Source organism: Camelina sativa, chromosome 5, assembly GCF_030686135.1.
Source record: "Camelina sativa cultivar CO46 ecotype springtype chromosome 5, ASM3068613v1".
In the NCBI taxonomy this organism is placed as follows: domain Eukaryota; kingdom Viridiplantae; phylum Streptophyta; class Magnoliopsida; order Brassicales; family Brassicaceae; genus Camelina; species Camelina sativa.
This window is the reverse complement of record NC_141884.1, coordinates 31589530-31605238: the sequence shown is the minus strand read 5'-3', so window position 1 is coordinate 31605238 and position 15709 is coordinate 31589530. Positions and strand designations below refer to the sequence as shown.

At 41.2% G+C, this 15709-nt stretch overlaps 1 protein-coding gene and 1 non-coding gene across 2 annotated transcripts; one reads left to right on the top strand and one right to left on the bottom strand.

The window, feature by feature from the left end:
* The first annotated feature begins 160 nt into the window (after window positions 1-160).
* Window positions 161-2469, top strand: LOC104787603 (putative acyl-activating enzyme 12, peroxisomal). The gene is made up of 3 exons (XM_010513209.3): window positions 161-540; window positions 616-1469; window positions 1676-2469. The coding sequence occupies exons 1-3, from the start codon at window positions 343-345 to the stop codon at window positions 2379-2381; spliced, it is 1758 nt and encodes a 585-aa protein (XP_010511511.2). The 5' UTR covers window positions 161-342; the 3' UTR covers window positions 2382-2469.
* An 11698-nt stretch (window positions 2470-14167) lies between these two features.
* Window positions 14168-14274, bottom strand: LOC147944555 (small nucleolar RNA R71). The gene has a single exon (XR_015558613.1). It is a non-coding gene; the product is annotated as a small nucleolar RNA R71 (small nucleolar RNA).
* Window positions 14275-15709: the final 1435 nt, after the last annotated feature.

The following is a 15709-nucleotide window of genomic DNA, read 5'->3' as shown; positions in this document are numbered from 1 at the left end:
TCATATAACTATTTGGCTCAACACTGTAGGTCAGTAGCACAGGGAAAACGTGGCAGGGGATATATCAATCAATTCGAACTCTATTGACCACATAAAAATGAAAATAATTGCATTCCATAATTGGTAAGGATAAAAGTAATATGTTGATAAGGAGAAGGTCACTTCAGTCTTGAAATAATTTTCTTGCAATAATTGCCATGATTGAGCGATCGGATTATTTTGATTTCCCAAATTTAGCCATGTTTTATACCTGCATTTCTCATAATTTCTCTATATATAGAGTCAATTTACATATCACTCTTCGCTCACCCAAACATTCATAACACACTAAAAAAGAAGAAGATGGAGAATTTGGCGTTGTGTGAAGCAAACAATGTTCCTCTAACGCCCATAACATTCTTGAAAAGAGCTGCAGAGTGTTATCCTAATCGAACTTCGATAATCGACGGAGAAACTCGTTTCACTTGGCCTCAGACCTATGACCGTTGCTGCCGTCTAGCCGCTTCTCTCATATCTCTTAACATTGCCAAGAACGATGTGGTAATATGTCAAACTCTCTCTTACTCTCTCATTCATATATATAAATGTGGTATGTGATTGCAAATGTGTGTTTAGGTATCCGTTGTGGCTCCAAACATAACGGCAATGTATGAGATGTACTTCGCCGTTCCCATGGCTAGAGCTGTTCTCAACCCTATCAACACTCGTCTAGACGCAACATCCATTGCCGCAATCCTCCGACACGCCACACCCAAGATCATATTCATTGATCGCAATTTTGAGCCCTTAGCCCGAGAAACCCTCCGTCTACTATCATCTGACGACTCACACCTGAACCTGCTGGTCATTTTTATTGACGACATCAATTTCCCTAAGAGGGTTTCATCCGCGGATTTAGACTATGAGGGTCTCATCCAGAGGGGAGAGCCTACGCCGTCGTTGGTCGCACATATGCTCCGTATTGAAGACGAACAGGATCCGATCTCGTTGAACTACACGTCAGGTACCACGTCGGACCCAAAAGGTGTGGTGAGTACCCACCGAGGAGCATATTTGAGCTCATTAAGCGCGATTATTGGTTGGGAAATGGGGATCTCCCCTGTCTACCTTTGGACTCTCCCTATGTTTCATTGCAATGGATGGACGTTACCATGGGCAATGGCGGCACGTGGGGGAACTAATGTGTGTATGAGGCTTGTGACTGCCCTGGAGATCTATAAGAATATAAATAGGCATAGTGTGACGCATATGTGTTGTGTTCCTACCGTTTTCAACATTCTCCTGCAAGGTAATAGGCTTGACCTGTCACGTAGGTCTAGGCCGGTCCATGTGTTGACGGGGGGTTCACCACCACCCGCTGCTCTTCTTAAGAAAGTTCAGCGGTTGGGGTTTCAAGTGATGCATGCCTATGGGCTTACGGAAGCCACTGGTCCAGTTCTCTTTTGTGAGTGGCAAGACGAGTGGAACAGGTAATCATCATTGATACAATTTTAAACTTGTACACAAAATATTAGCTTTCACGTTTCATTAACATTTACCAAAAACAATAGTTTACTAATCTAAAAGGATAATGTTTTGTCAAAAAAAAAAAAAAAATAGTAGTGATGAGCTTTTTTAACTTACAACCATGTTCGATATTATTAAGTTATTAATATGACAGCCTAAATTGAAACAGATTACCAGATAATCAACAGATGGAGCTGAAAGCAAGGCAAGGGTTAGGCATTTTAGGCCTAGCAGAAGTAGACGTGAAGAACAACGAAACTCAAGAGAGTGTCCCACGCGATGGGAAAACGATGGGAGAAATTGTCATGAAAGGAAGCAGCATAATGAAAGGATATCTAAATAATCCCAAAGGTACAGTAGAAGCGTTCAAACACGGATGGCTCAACACTGGAGACATAGGTGTGGTTCATCCTGACGGACACATCGAGATCAAAGATCGGTTGAAAGATATTATAATCTCGGGAGGAGAGAATATCAGCAGTGTTGAAGTCGAGAATGTTCTTTACAAGCACCCAAAGGTGCTTGAGGCTGCCGTTGTGGCCATGCCTCACCCTGGTTGGGGTGAAACCCCATGTGCATTCGTTGTTCTACAAAAGGGTGAATCTGACAATGAAGATCGTGATGATAAATTTGTGACCAGAGAGAAAGATTTGATTAAGTATTGCCGTGAGAATTTGCCACATTTTATGTGTCCGAGAAAGGTGGTGTTCTTGGAAGACCTGCCCAAAAACGGGAATGGAAAGATCCTTAAGCTTAAGCTACGAGACATCGCTAAAGGTTTGGTTAATGATCAGGATGAGGTCAATGTTAGATCTAAAATAGTTCAACTGCGTGAAGATAAACTTCGGGTCGATCACTTTACTTCTCGACTTTGAGTTTGTGAATCTACATGTTCTAAATGTGTATTGTCGTCAATTATGTAACGATAAATGGTTTTAAATTATCCACTGATGGACAACTAAAGATAGACCATAATAACGATTATGTAGTTAATTATTAACTGACGCTTAAACTATATAATTTGTTACCATCTTCTGATAAACTCAACGACATTTTTTTAAAACTAAAATATCGGTTAGTTTAGAACCAAATGAGGGGATAAGAGTTTACTAGTTTAGTTTACAGTTGAACTAACAAAATTCAATGTTTTACCAAACAGAACAATCGACCCAAGAGTTTGAACTACGAGGATATTATATAATTTATAAAATTTGTAATAACTTATTAATTTAATTGACATTCTCAAAATTACATATTACAACGTTTCAAATATAAGTTTACGTTTTTTTCTAAACATTTTTTAATATCAATCACTTTAGAGGTCAAGTGGACATGCCGGTCCGTTTCACTTTTCGCCTCTTCTGGACAGTTTGTGTGTTCTTCATAAAAATTGATCGATTGGTCAAAGATGTTTAGTCGGTCAACATTTATTTTGTCAAAACTTCATTCGCATCTGAATATAATCACAAGTTCATTTATTTTGTCTTTACCTTTACAAAATATTATATAATTAATCAAATTAACGAAACATACAAATATTATTTCTATTCAGTTTTATTGACTAGTAGACGATACAACTATTTGGCTCAACTATAAAACTCAAGGATTTAAAGAACACTAGAGTTGCAGTCGGTGATATCCAGTCTCACAAATTTCTGGATCTCTGTGTTTAGGCTACCTAGTGTGTGTGTCCAAGAGATTGAACGCATTTGTTCTGCGTTTCTTTGGTCAGGTCCGGAGCTCAGTACCAGGAAAAGTAAAGTTGCATGGAACGATGTCTGCTTACCCAAATCAGAGGGTGGTCTAGGTTTGCGGTCGTTAGCAGAGGCAAATAAGGTGAGCTGTTTCAAACTTATCTGGCGGCTTGTTTCTTGTAACACATCTTTATGGGTTAACTGGGTGAAGCGTGAACTGCTCCGCTCTGCTTCTTTTTGGTCGATCCCTGCTAACACCACTCAGGGTAGTTGGATGTGGAGGAAACTTTTGAAGTTTAGACCTCAAGCTAAGCTTTTTTCCTCTGTGGTTGTTCATAATGGTCAGCAAACGTCTTTCTGGTATGATCACTGGTGTCCGCTGGGAAGGTTATTTGACGTTTTGGGCAATCGGGGTTTCATCTCTCTTGGTATTCCTGCCGCCGCCACGGTAGCCTCAGTCCTTGCGTCTCATCGTAGACGCACTCATCGTGATCAGTTTCTAAATGCTATTGAATCCGAGATTGACAAACTTCGCACTAGCAACACATCGCGAGCTTCCCCTCTGGCCATGTATGTCGCCTTATGGCGCCACTCCTCCGGTAAGCTCCTCCCTCGATTTTCATCCTCCGACACATGGTTGCAGATCCGTCAACCAAAGCCACAGGAACTCCTGAAACACGCTGTTCAACAATCTCATAAACGCTGCTAGGGCGTTAGTCAACCCAAAAGGCATCAGCACAAACTCATATTGCTCATACCTCGTCCTAAGAGCAGTAATCCTCACATCTACCTCATCTATCGAAATCTGATGATAAACCGACACTAGATCAACCTTGGAAAACCAAGTAGCACCTCTCAACTGATTCAACAACTCATCGATCATGGGAAGAGGGTACTTGTTCTTCACAGTGACCCGGTTCAAACCCCGATAATCAATACACAAGCGGAGACTCCCGTCCTTTTTCTCAATGAATAACACCGGTGCCCCCCACGGTGATACACTAGGACGAATGAAACCCTTGTTTAACAAACCCTCCAACTGCTTTTTTAGCTCTGCCATCTCTGGTGGAACCATCCTGTCAGGAGCCTTGGATAACGACGTCATCCCTGGCTCCATTTCAATCGTGAAAGGATCAGACTGAGATGGTGGTAACCCTTGCAATAACTGGAACACATCCTCAAACTCCTCAACAATAGAAATACCGCTAATCGTAGACTGTCCCAATGTCTCTAGCATCAAAATCGTGACCAAATAAGCCTCTCGTCCCATCTCGATCGTCTTCCCAGCCTGCATAGCCGAGATCACGAGACTACCTAAAGTTGGTCTAACTCCCTTAAAAACCAACTTCCCTCCTGGATACTCAAACTCCACCCTACCCTGATGACAATACAGATGAACCATATGACGGTGTAACAAATCCATCTCCAAGATAACATCATACAACTCTATCGGGCTGATAAGAAAATCCGCTGGCCAGGACTCTGCTGCGATCTGAATATCAACTCCTCTTGTCTGTCCAATGACCCTCGAAAAATTGCCTCCCGCAACTCAAACAAATCTAGCTTGCTCTCCGAGATCTCCTCTAATATTAGCACCCTCTGCGCACTCCGGGGTAATGAAGCTTTGAGTTGCTCCAGAATCAAACATAACGTGGGACCTAAACCCGCCCACCAACAAGGTCCTTACACAAATCTCATGCACTAAGAACCCTAACACTTATCACAGGCAGTTTATAAAAATCTGAAACTACTAAAATTAACAAAGCTTGTTTCAAGAAATTATACCTGTGATCGCCCCGGCACTGGTTCCACTAGTCTCCACAGTCATGTACACCTGTGGCATGTGCTCAATCCGTGCCACCTGCTGCACTCCTGGTTGCACTACATACTGTACTGCTGCCACTGCAATCTGCTACAGCTTGGGACACTTGGACTTGATGTCCCCAGGCTCCCTGCAAGATAGCATACACAAACCACTAACTGTGCCGCCACCAGAGCACTCCTCTGGGTACAGCTAGGGCCCTTGTGGTCCATACTACCACATCCAAAACACCATGTACCACTCGGATTTGCGTAGTCTCCACTTTCTCTTGGTTCTCTGCAGGCTTGCCGCCCTTGCCAGAACCTCCAGGATGCTGAGTTTTCCTAGGCTGAACCGCTGGACTAACCATCATAGAATGTGCCCGGATATCCTCCTTAGTCTCTGCCATAGTGTCAACCAGCTCTGCACACTTAGCATAGCCCCGCCCTCAATAGAGAACCGTCAAATCATCACAAAGAGCCCTCATAAACCTCTGAGCCTCCTCGGACTCCATCGTCCGCCTCCATATATCAGAAGTCGATTGAACTCCACGTCCAGCTCCCCCAGTGACAGAGTCCCTGAGATAACCGTAGGAACTGCATCTCCAACCGGTCTAATGCCTCTGCACCCTCCTAGCAGCCACTAACTTTCATCATAAGTGAGCATCACCAATTAGGTTGTGGACCTCTATGTCCATTCAAAGCTCCTGAGGACATCTGAGAGACTAGAAGTTATGTTCCACTCTCGCTGTCCACGCATCTGCAACAGTAGGCTCAGTACCACCAGAAAACCGCTCAGTACCGATGTTGTGGGCTGCAATGGCGGTTGCACAGAGGTCCTTGGCTGAAGGATGGTGGTGCGAGATTTGAGGATTTGGTAGATTTGCCTAGGGGTGATGAGTCAAGTGGTTTGAGATGGCGGCTCGCAAAGCGTTCAACGCGGTGAATCAGAATATACGGATGTATGGTACTTGTTTGTTTAATTACGCTTGTATAGATGATTCGCTGTTAAGAATTGTTGAGCGGAAGGCTACCGTAGGTTAAGCTGTCTTGATGAAATCTTCATTAAAAAGCAAGTTTCCATTTGCTTTGTTATGTGCGTTGTGTTGTGGATCTGTGTTCCATTAAGGAATAGTATGTGGTCGGAGAACCACAATCGAGTAGGTCAGAAATTCGTATACGAATCAGGAGGGGGTCTGAGGGCGAGGCTGATGTGGTATCGGTGTAGCCAGTGTGGCTGGAGGCCTAGTAGATGTTGTACGTGTGGCAGCAAGTTTTAGCTCAGACCCGAAATTATCGTATTGCGAATCTGTTAACCAGACTATTAGAGTAGTTGTCAGAGAGGACACTAGTGTTGAAAGTGCATCCGAGGGTTGCGATTGCAGATGATTGGTATGAGATGATTCTCGGGTGGTGCCAAGTTTCATGAGACATATGAGTGGAGATTGAAAATAGGGTGGATGTTATCGTTCCACGTTGGTGTCCTAGTTAGATGCTAGAATGTTTTTGCAATCCACTGTCTAGAGCATGTGGAGTGGTGTTGCAGTTAGGAGCGTACACACAGTTTTGGCCTGGGAAAGACTTTTGTGGTAGAGTGTGACTCCGATTTTTTTTGCCTTAGGAGGCGGTAGGCCTGTTAAAAGAGAGGTTTTGAAGTTGTCTCAAGGGAACTGGATGTTCAAAGATAAGAAGAAAAGTAAATTGTCTTCTTTGTGTGTTGATCTTGCCGGAAAGGGTGAAGATGCCAAGGTGCGGATGTTTACGAGAAATTTTCAGAGTAGTTGAAACTAATCGTCGCAGTGATAGAGGTTGAGTTCATTGCGGCTGGACTGTGCTGCTAGATTCGAGGACGAATCCTTGTTAGTGGGGGAGAATTGTAACGCCCGTGTTTCGATAAAATAAGATATTTGTGTTTATGTCGGGAATTGGAGTGAAACCGGTTTAATTTTAGTGGGTTTATTTAGTTGGTCGAATTATTAATTAAACGAGGAATGGTTTAATTAATTCTTGGTTTAGCTAAATTATGATTTAATCGAATTAAACTAAAGAAAACCCTATCATTCCCTTTACAAACACTCGACGCCTCTTGGTTTATCTTCACGGGGGTGGAGGGTTGTCGTGACGATAGAGATGAAAGGGGAGATGGGTCGTGAGAGGAGTACAGGCCGAGGTGGTGTTGGCGTGAGAGGAAGAGGAGATCGAGATGTTATGTTGTTGGTGTTGGTTGCCGCCGTTTGTTAGCCACGAGAATCTCGTTGTGTACAACCCGTGCCGTCGCCCGTAACGCCTTCACCCCTTAACTCTCGTTGACTTGTGAGGTTGATGGTCACGTATGAGATGATGATGTCGTATGCTGGGCTAATTATTGAACCAGAGTGTAGACTAATTGAACCAAAGGATCATGTGTTTTTATTTTAGTCCATAAACCGTAGCGTAATAGATGGTCACGTGAAGATGATCGTATTGTCTTAGTTGCGTGAATTGTTTACTGGTTTAAACATTAGTGATATGTTCACATTAAACCCTAGAGCTACTCTCTCAAATTAAGAGATCAATGCAGTACTTAGGGGTCAAATTCAACAAGAACTCAAGACTACACAATAAATTATAGAGTTTTATGATTACGCTAAACAAATTGATTTGAATTAAAATAAAAGCAATGCAAAATCTTAAAATAAAACTGTTATAAATTCAGGAGATCAAAAAGCTAGGTCTAAGGAATTTTTCAGGAGATTACAAATTATTAAATCAATAAATAAATAGGATTCAAACAATTAAGAACAGATCTAGAACTCTAAACACTTTTTGTAAAATAAATCAGTTCTCACTGCAAATATTATCTAAATTTAAAACTAGAAAATCCAAATTTCTTTGTAAAATTCTAGGTTAAAAATCAGCTTTAAAAACAGGTTTAGAATGTTCATAAAATTATTAAATCAAATCTCTTTGCAAGAAATAATTTTGCTCATCAAAAGGTTTTATCAGGAAAATCAATTATATTCTCATATCAATTTATTTTCCTAGGTTATTAATTCTAGATGGCCAATCAAGGATTATTATGAAGAACAACCTATGATGAAGATCTAGCAAGATAATGAATCCTAAATAAACAGAACTAATAATTCATAAAATCCCTATGAAAAACCCTGAATATAACAAGCAAACTAACATATTCAATGAAGAACAAAACATAATTCTGAATAATAAGCAATATATATTAAAAGAGTAAGAAGGAGTTTAGAAATTCTTCTCTCAAAGAGTTCAGATCTCTCTCCAATAGCTGTCCAAAAATCTCTCAGGGTTGCAGAAAAAATAAAACTTGATAGAAAACAACTTAAGGATTTGTAAAATCTAAAAATACTATTTATATGTCCTAAAAAACGTCAGGGACTTGTGTTGCATATATGGAAAACTTCAGGCAACTTTTGTAAAACATCCAATTTTGAAGTCTTGTGTCGGATCAGCTTGGTGTCAACCGATGCTCCTTTGGTGTCGGTCGACGCTCTTCATAGGATTAGACTCCAAATTGGTTTCCTCCGGTTAAATGCTCCATAATCATCCAAATTGTTCCATTTCGCTCCTTTCATGCCAAAATCCTATAAAACCTGTAAAGACTCAAAAACATCCTAGAAAACAAATCAAAAGACACTAAAAGACTCTTTATATCATGGTTAAAAACCACAAAAACCATGATATATCAACTCCCCCAGACTTAGCCTTTGCTTGCCCTCAAGCAAAACATAAGCTTAGACATGTGAAAGAGGTTTGAAAACAGGGAACTCACTCAACTGCATGATGATTCTTATTCGCACTCTTCATTTACCTGACTCAAGAACTTACTTCTTATACTTAACCATGATAAGCATCAACATTCCTTACTCAAATCCCATAATCCTTTGGAATCTCTGAAATCTCCATTATCATCTCTTTAAATAAATTAAAGCAAATATAGGCGAGTTCTTACCTTGGGTGTATCGGTCAGTGGCATATGGACTCTCTTCAGGCCAAGACATTCTTCATATATCTCCTTTCCTCTCCCTTTTCTCACTTCCAATTTTTCTCTTTTAAAAAAAAAAAGTCAAAGGTGTAAGCGAATACCGGGGGTCATTGGTAATTTACTTATCCCTCGCTTCCAAGATTTGTGTGATCATTTGACTCAAGAGTAGAATAATGAGGTCACAGGTAATTTACCTACCTCTCTAAACTGATCAAAATCATCTCATCTTTTATCCTTTTTTTTGTTTTTCTGATCTTTTTTTTTTAAAGCACTAAAGGGAAGAGAAAGGGGAGACATACTTTAAAAAATTGCACTGTCTTGTATGGTCCGGAGAAGAAGTCTAGTCCTCTGATTTCCAACCCCAAAGTAAGAGATTAAGTCCGGTAAAAAATCCTGATAAAGGTTGAGACAACGTTAGATCAATCAGATATCCATTGAATAAGGGCTTTCAGGATTGTTGATAAGGCTCATAGTCTTTCTAAGCTTCAGTTCTGAGATCAAGCATAAACAAATAATCATTAGAGTGTTAGCCAAATAAGAGAAATCATTAATCAAGATCATAATTCCCAAAGCCAAAAAGAAAAATTTTGAAAAATTTGACTCAAACTTTATGGTTTTGACTGACGCAACTGAAACTCAAAAATAATAACATAGTTAGTAGATAACCTCCCCCAGACTTAAACAACACTGTCCCAAGTGTTATCAAGTAAGAGGAAAGCAAAAAGAAAAATAAGCAAAAATGAATGAGTAGGGAAAGTATGAACCAAAATCGGATTAACTCATCTATAATGGTGGTGTCGATCGACACTCCTAGTGGCATCGATCGACACTCTCTGCGCCTGTAGAGTGTTTGCCCAGAAATCCATAGTTAGTTGCTGTTAATTTGTGTCCCTCTCAATCCTTGGATGTTAGCACTGCTAATAATCACTCAAACACAATATTAAACGCAACATGATAGATAGAAGTTCATAATTCAAAACTAATTCAAACTGACTCAAAGCAAGAATAAAAATGACTGAAGATGGAAAAGAAAAACCTATGAGTGGGTTGCCTCCCACTAAGCGCTTGTTTTCAGTCATTAGCTTGACTGTGCGGGAGCTCAGGCATCCGGTGGATCAGAACATGGCAGTGAATGCTTTTGAGAGGAATGTCTCATCATCCAAGGTGGTGTATAAGCTTTAGGGGCATGAGGTCTGCCAAGGATGTGAGGAACAGGACCAGGGCGGGACTTAGGTATGGGAGGGTTTCTCTTATGTCCTGCAAAACCATCAACAGAAGAAACAAGCACTCTACGATAATCTCGTGGCTTGGTTAACTGTAAAACAGTCTTTGTACCTTGGCCTTAACTGTAACTGTAAAATTCTTGTTAATGATTTGAGGAAGTTTAGGAGAAGGAGATGCATACCTTGGCCTTACCTGAGGACTCTGGAGTGTGTAGTGGGGGACTTTCTGTTTGGGAACAGGTTTCTGACTTGGAGCATCAGTCTTGTAGCTGTTCTGTCTCGGTCGTGGAGGAGTGTCGACCTATGCTGATGGTGTATCGATCGACACTAAGCCTGTTGCTCGTGTAGCAGAAACTTTTTCAACAGAAAAAGTCTGTCCATCAATGGTAGGAGCTCACCTCAGCTTATCCATCTCAAAATTCATACTCAAACCATCCACATTTAGTGCTATGTGACCGTTCTTCACATCAATGATGGCACCAGCTGTAGCCAAGAAAGATCTTCCTAAGATGAGAGGATCTTTAGGCTCTGTATCATACTTCAGCACCACAAAGTCAGTGGGAATCATGAAGTTTCCAACCTTAACTGGAATATTCTCTAAAACACCTTCAGGAATTCTGCGGGATCGATCAGCTAGGATTAGAGAAATAGAGTTGGCTTGAATTCTGTCATCCCAAGTCTCACATCAACAGAATGTGGCATCAAGTTGATACTAGAGCCAAGATTGCAAAGAGAGTGAGCAAATATTCCTGCTGAGATTGAGCAATCAAGTACAAAGCTTCCAGGATCTGGTAACTTCTCTGCAGTCCTACATTGAATGATTGCACTAACTTCCTTAGAGACAACCACCTCCTGCTTCTTTTCCTTCTTCCTCTGTGGAGGCTGGTTTAACAGAATCGCACTGACATCCTTAGTAAGCAGTGCTCCTTCCTCAGGGCTCAAACCGTTTGATACCATTCTCTTGACATAGCGCCTAAGTGGTGGTGAAAGCTTTACTGCATCAATCAAAGGCATCTCAATCATCACCTTGTCCACCATAGCCTTGCATCTAGCTTCCTCAAGCTCCTGTTTGGATCTCCTAGGCTTAGGAAAATGCACCTTTGGTTTGTACACTCTCTCAGCAGCTGGAATCAAAGATTTTGCAGTTTCTGGTTCAGTCTGAGATGAGTGTCGATCGACACCCAGGTGGTGTCGATCGACACCATCATCTGAAACCGAGAGATTTGTCGATTTTTCTCCTTGTTCTGCAGAAGCAATTTTGCCATCATCTTCATCTCTCACTGATATGGCATTGCAGGCATGTCTAGGGTTTGACTCAGTTCTTGCTGGAAGAACACTCTCTTGCCGTTTAACAGACCCAACAGTCTGTGCAACTGATGTTCATATATTTTACCTTGTTTTCCCTTAGTTTATTCACATCTTTTGCATCTTTTGCTATCCATTTTAACCATTATTGCATAGCTTTACACCAATCATGCATTAGAGTTTAGTTGCATTGCATTTGCATCTTTTCATGCATAAACAGGTGATTTTGGAGCTTAAGGAGCATGGAAGCAATGGAGGAGATATGTGAAGCAATCATGTGGAGGAAACAAGGGAGTTAAGGCTGAAGAACCAAGGTCCAGAGTCCAACTCGACCGCACACTCGACCAGACACTCGACCGTGTGCTGAGGAGGACTCGACCGAGTGGAGATTGCACGAGAGAAGCCAGCTCGACCAGCCACTCGACCGAGCACTGGTCGAGTTGACCGAGCCGTTGACTACTTTGACTTTTTGTATTTTTAGGGCTTCCACTCCCCTCCTATGTAAAGCCTTGTACCTGCAGCCACCAAAAGAGTCCAGCTTTTTAGATATTCTCTAAACCTAGTTTTTACCCTTTTGGGAATTATTCTTTTTGCACTTTTATCTTTCTTAGATCTTGTACTTGAAAAAGACTAAATTCCTCAATATTGTTGGTTTCATAACTTTCTTAATATTGAGAATTTGAGTTTGATCCTTTCATCAATATTGAAGATCTTTGTTTCATCTTTCTAATAATGCAAGTTTCAATATTTTCTGGGTTTTTGACTTTGTTCACCATGTATTGTTGTGAGTAGTTTGCTTAGGATCTTGAGGATGGGTTAGGATAGATTGATCTTGTGGTTTATGTGATTTTGTCAAGCTTGATTGTTGTAGATCTCTTCTAGGCTAGATGTTCTTAATGCTGATCCTATATCTGAGAGGGTAGGATCTGATTTCAAGCTTCTTAGCATCACACCAATGTTTAAGAAGCATAGATAAGGCTAGATCTAGAGCTTACCATTAGGCTTGCTAAGAGATTAGAGGTCTTGTTTGGTTTGAGATGTATTGCTTAATGCCTGCTTGTGTAGATTCTTTACTGTGTGAGAACAAGTCTAGAATTGCATAGGTTTGATTGTTTCTTGACCATGAGAGTGGGAGAAACTTGTCTTAGATTTATATGTCTAGAGGTTAGCTCAAAGTTTGCTTGAGATTTGTTGACCAAGTTAGATAACCACAATGATTAATTCATCCCATGAATCCATCCTCAGGACCTTCTTTGTCTATTGATTTTAAAGTCTTAATCATGTTGCTTGCTTGTTGTTTGATTCGTATTTGCATTGCTCTGTTTTTATTGTGTTGCTCTGTCTTCCGGATTTAACCAACTCGACCTCCCACTCGACCTACACTCGGTCGAGTGCTTGCTCGAGTTCATCCCCAGAACTCTGGTTTATTATTTGTGATTGTCCTGTTTCATTCCTGTTTCATTCTAGTTGCATTCATTTAGTTTTCAGTTCATTAATTGTCTTGCACTAGTTCATTAGTAGTAGTTTCTATTTCTGTTCTTGCTTCATTACTGTTACAATCATTCAGTTTCATTTGCATTTAGTTCTTAGTTCTTGTAGGTTACTTTCTGCATCTTTACATTTTCATCTTAGGATTGTTAGTGACAAACAATCTGTGCATTTGGCTTAACTTAGATTCATATGCATATCTTAATTGTTCACAAACACTCATTTAGGATTGATACCTCTTATACTGCAACAGCATAAGGGGAATTGAAACACCCATCCATCATTCCATTCATATCTCACCATTGCATACATTCATCATCATTCACCACCATAATAAACCTTGTTTCAATTTGGCGCTGTTGCCCATTTGAGTGTGTTTTTGTGACATTTAGGATCCATATTAGTCTAAGATTAAGTTCGTTTATACACTTGAATCTTCTGTTGCTGGGTTGAAGTTCCATTTCAGGTACCACTCGACCAGTCACTCGACCACCACTTGACCGAGCAGTGATCGAGCACTTGATCGAGCCAGAAGCCGTGTACATTTGGACATCACTTCCCAGTCGACTTGACCCCCCAGACGAGCCTGAGCTCAATTGTGAACCTGTTCGAGTCTGTACTCGCGTTTGTTGATGCACACAAGGTCTAAGGGGAAAGATAATCTTCAAAGGCCTCTTGACAACATACATAGGAAGCAAAAGGGTTTGGGATATCAGAGAAGAAGGGTAGTTCAAGTTCAGCAAGAGGATTCAGTGATCATGGAGCAACAAGCTAACCATGAACAGAGACCTAGGCACATTGGTGCTGGAGATGCACCCAACAACCACAACCAAAGGGCTGGTATTGTGCCTCCAACAGTGCCAAACAACAACTTTGAGATCAAGAGTGGCTTGATCTCCATGATTCAAGCTAACAAGTTTCATGGGTTGCCAATGGAGGATCCACTAGATCACCTTGATGAGTTTGACAGAATTTGTGGTCTTACAAAGATCAATGGAGTGAGTGAAGATGGATTCAAGTTGAGGCTCTTCCCATTCTCACTTGGAGATAAGGCACACCTTTGGGAGAAGACTCTTCCTACTGGAGCAATAACCACATGGGATGCTTGCAAGAAGGCTTTCTTAGCCAAATTCTTCTCCAATGCAAGGACTGCTAGGTTGAGGAATGAGATTTCTGGGTTTGCTCAAAGAAACAATGAAAGCTTTTGTGAAGCATGGGAGAGGTTCAAAGGATTTCAGACTCAATGTCCTCATCATAGCTTCAGCAATGAGTCACTCTTGAGTACATTGTATAGAGGAGTGCTTCCCAAGATTAGGATGCTTCTTGATACAGCTTCTAATGGCAATTTCCTCAACAAGAATGTGGAAGAAGGCTGGGAATTAGTTGAGAATCTTGCTCAGTCAGATGGCAACTATAATGAGGACTATGACAGAACCATAAGGAGTTCCTCAACTGATCAAGAGGACAAGTACAAGAAGGACTTGAAGATGGTCAATGAGAAGCTTGACAAGATCCTTCTTAGCCAACAAAAGTCTATTCACTTCATTGGTGAAGAAGAGGTTCCAGTTCAAGAGGGGGAGACTGAGTTTGCTGAGTTATGCTACATGCAAAATCAAGGAGGATTCAAAGGCTACAACCAAGGGGGTTTCAAGAACAACAATCTCTCTTATAGGAGTACCAATTTGGCTAATCCTCAAGACCAAGTCTATCCACCTCAACAGCCTCAACAGCAACAAAACTATGTCCCCAAACAACAACATCAAGTGTTCCAGCCTCAGTTGTGTCCCCCACTAGGGTTTCAGACTAACCAAGGCCAAGAACAAGACTTAAGAGCAATGATGCAACAATTGTTGATTGGGCAAACACAAGGAAAGATTGAGGAAGCCAAGCAGTTTGCTGAGTTGAACCAAAGGTTAACATCACAGTACAATGATCTGAATATGAAGTTTGAGGGTCTTAATTCAAGAGTGAAGTATATGGAGAGTAACATAGCCTCTACTTCAGGTCCAAAACCCAATCAACTCTCTGGAAAAGCTGTTTAAAATCCAAGGGAGTTCACAGCCAAAGCCATTCAAATTCAAGAGGAAGAAGTCACTGAGGACAGTGAAGTCCAAGTTTGGGGGAATTCATTAGTTACTGAAACCCCAAGTGACGTTTGTGCAAAGCAACAGGAGCTCGCATACGAACTCGACCAGGAGCTCGAGCAGCCACTCGACCGAGTGCATGCTCGAGTGGACGATCGAGCTGGAGACTCCGAAGCTGTCAAACCTGCTAAGTACATTCCTCCTGCCTACAAGCCTCCACTACCATTCCCTGGGCGTTTCAAAGCACAGAAGATCAAGGAGTTAAGGGAAATAATTGAGAAAAAGGAGATGTTGGCTAAGCAACAAGAGGAAGAAAGGGTTTTGAAAGAAGAAGCTTTGGTTGAGAAAAAGGAACAAGTGTCAGCCATTCAAGAGATCATCATAGCTTACCAAGAAGAGGAGAGAGGACCTGCCTTGGAACAGTATGAACCATATCCTCTCTATAGAAATTTTTTGCTTGATTTGTCAAAGAAGAAGGCTCAAGCTCAAGATGAGAAGGATCTTGAGAACCTTGGAGGAGTAATCATCCCACTTAAGCTTAAGGATCCAGGGCCATCCTATTTGCCTTGCACCATCAGTTACCTTCACTACAATCAATGCCTTTGTGATTTG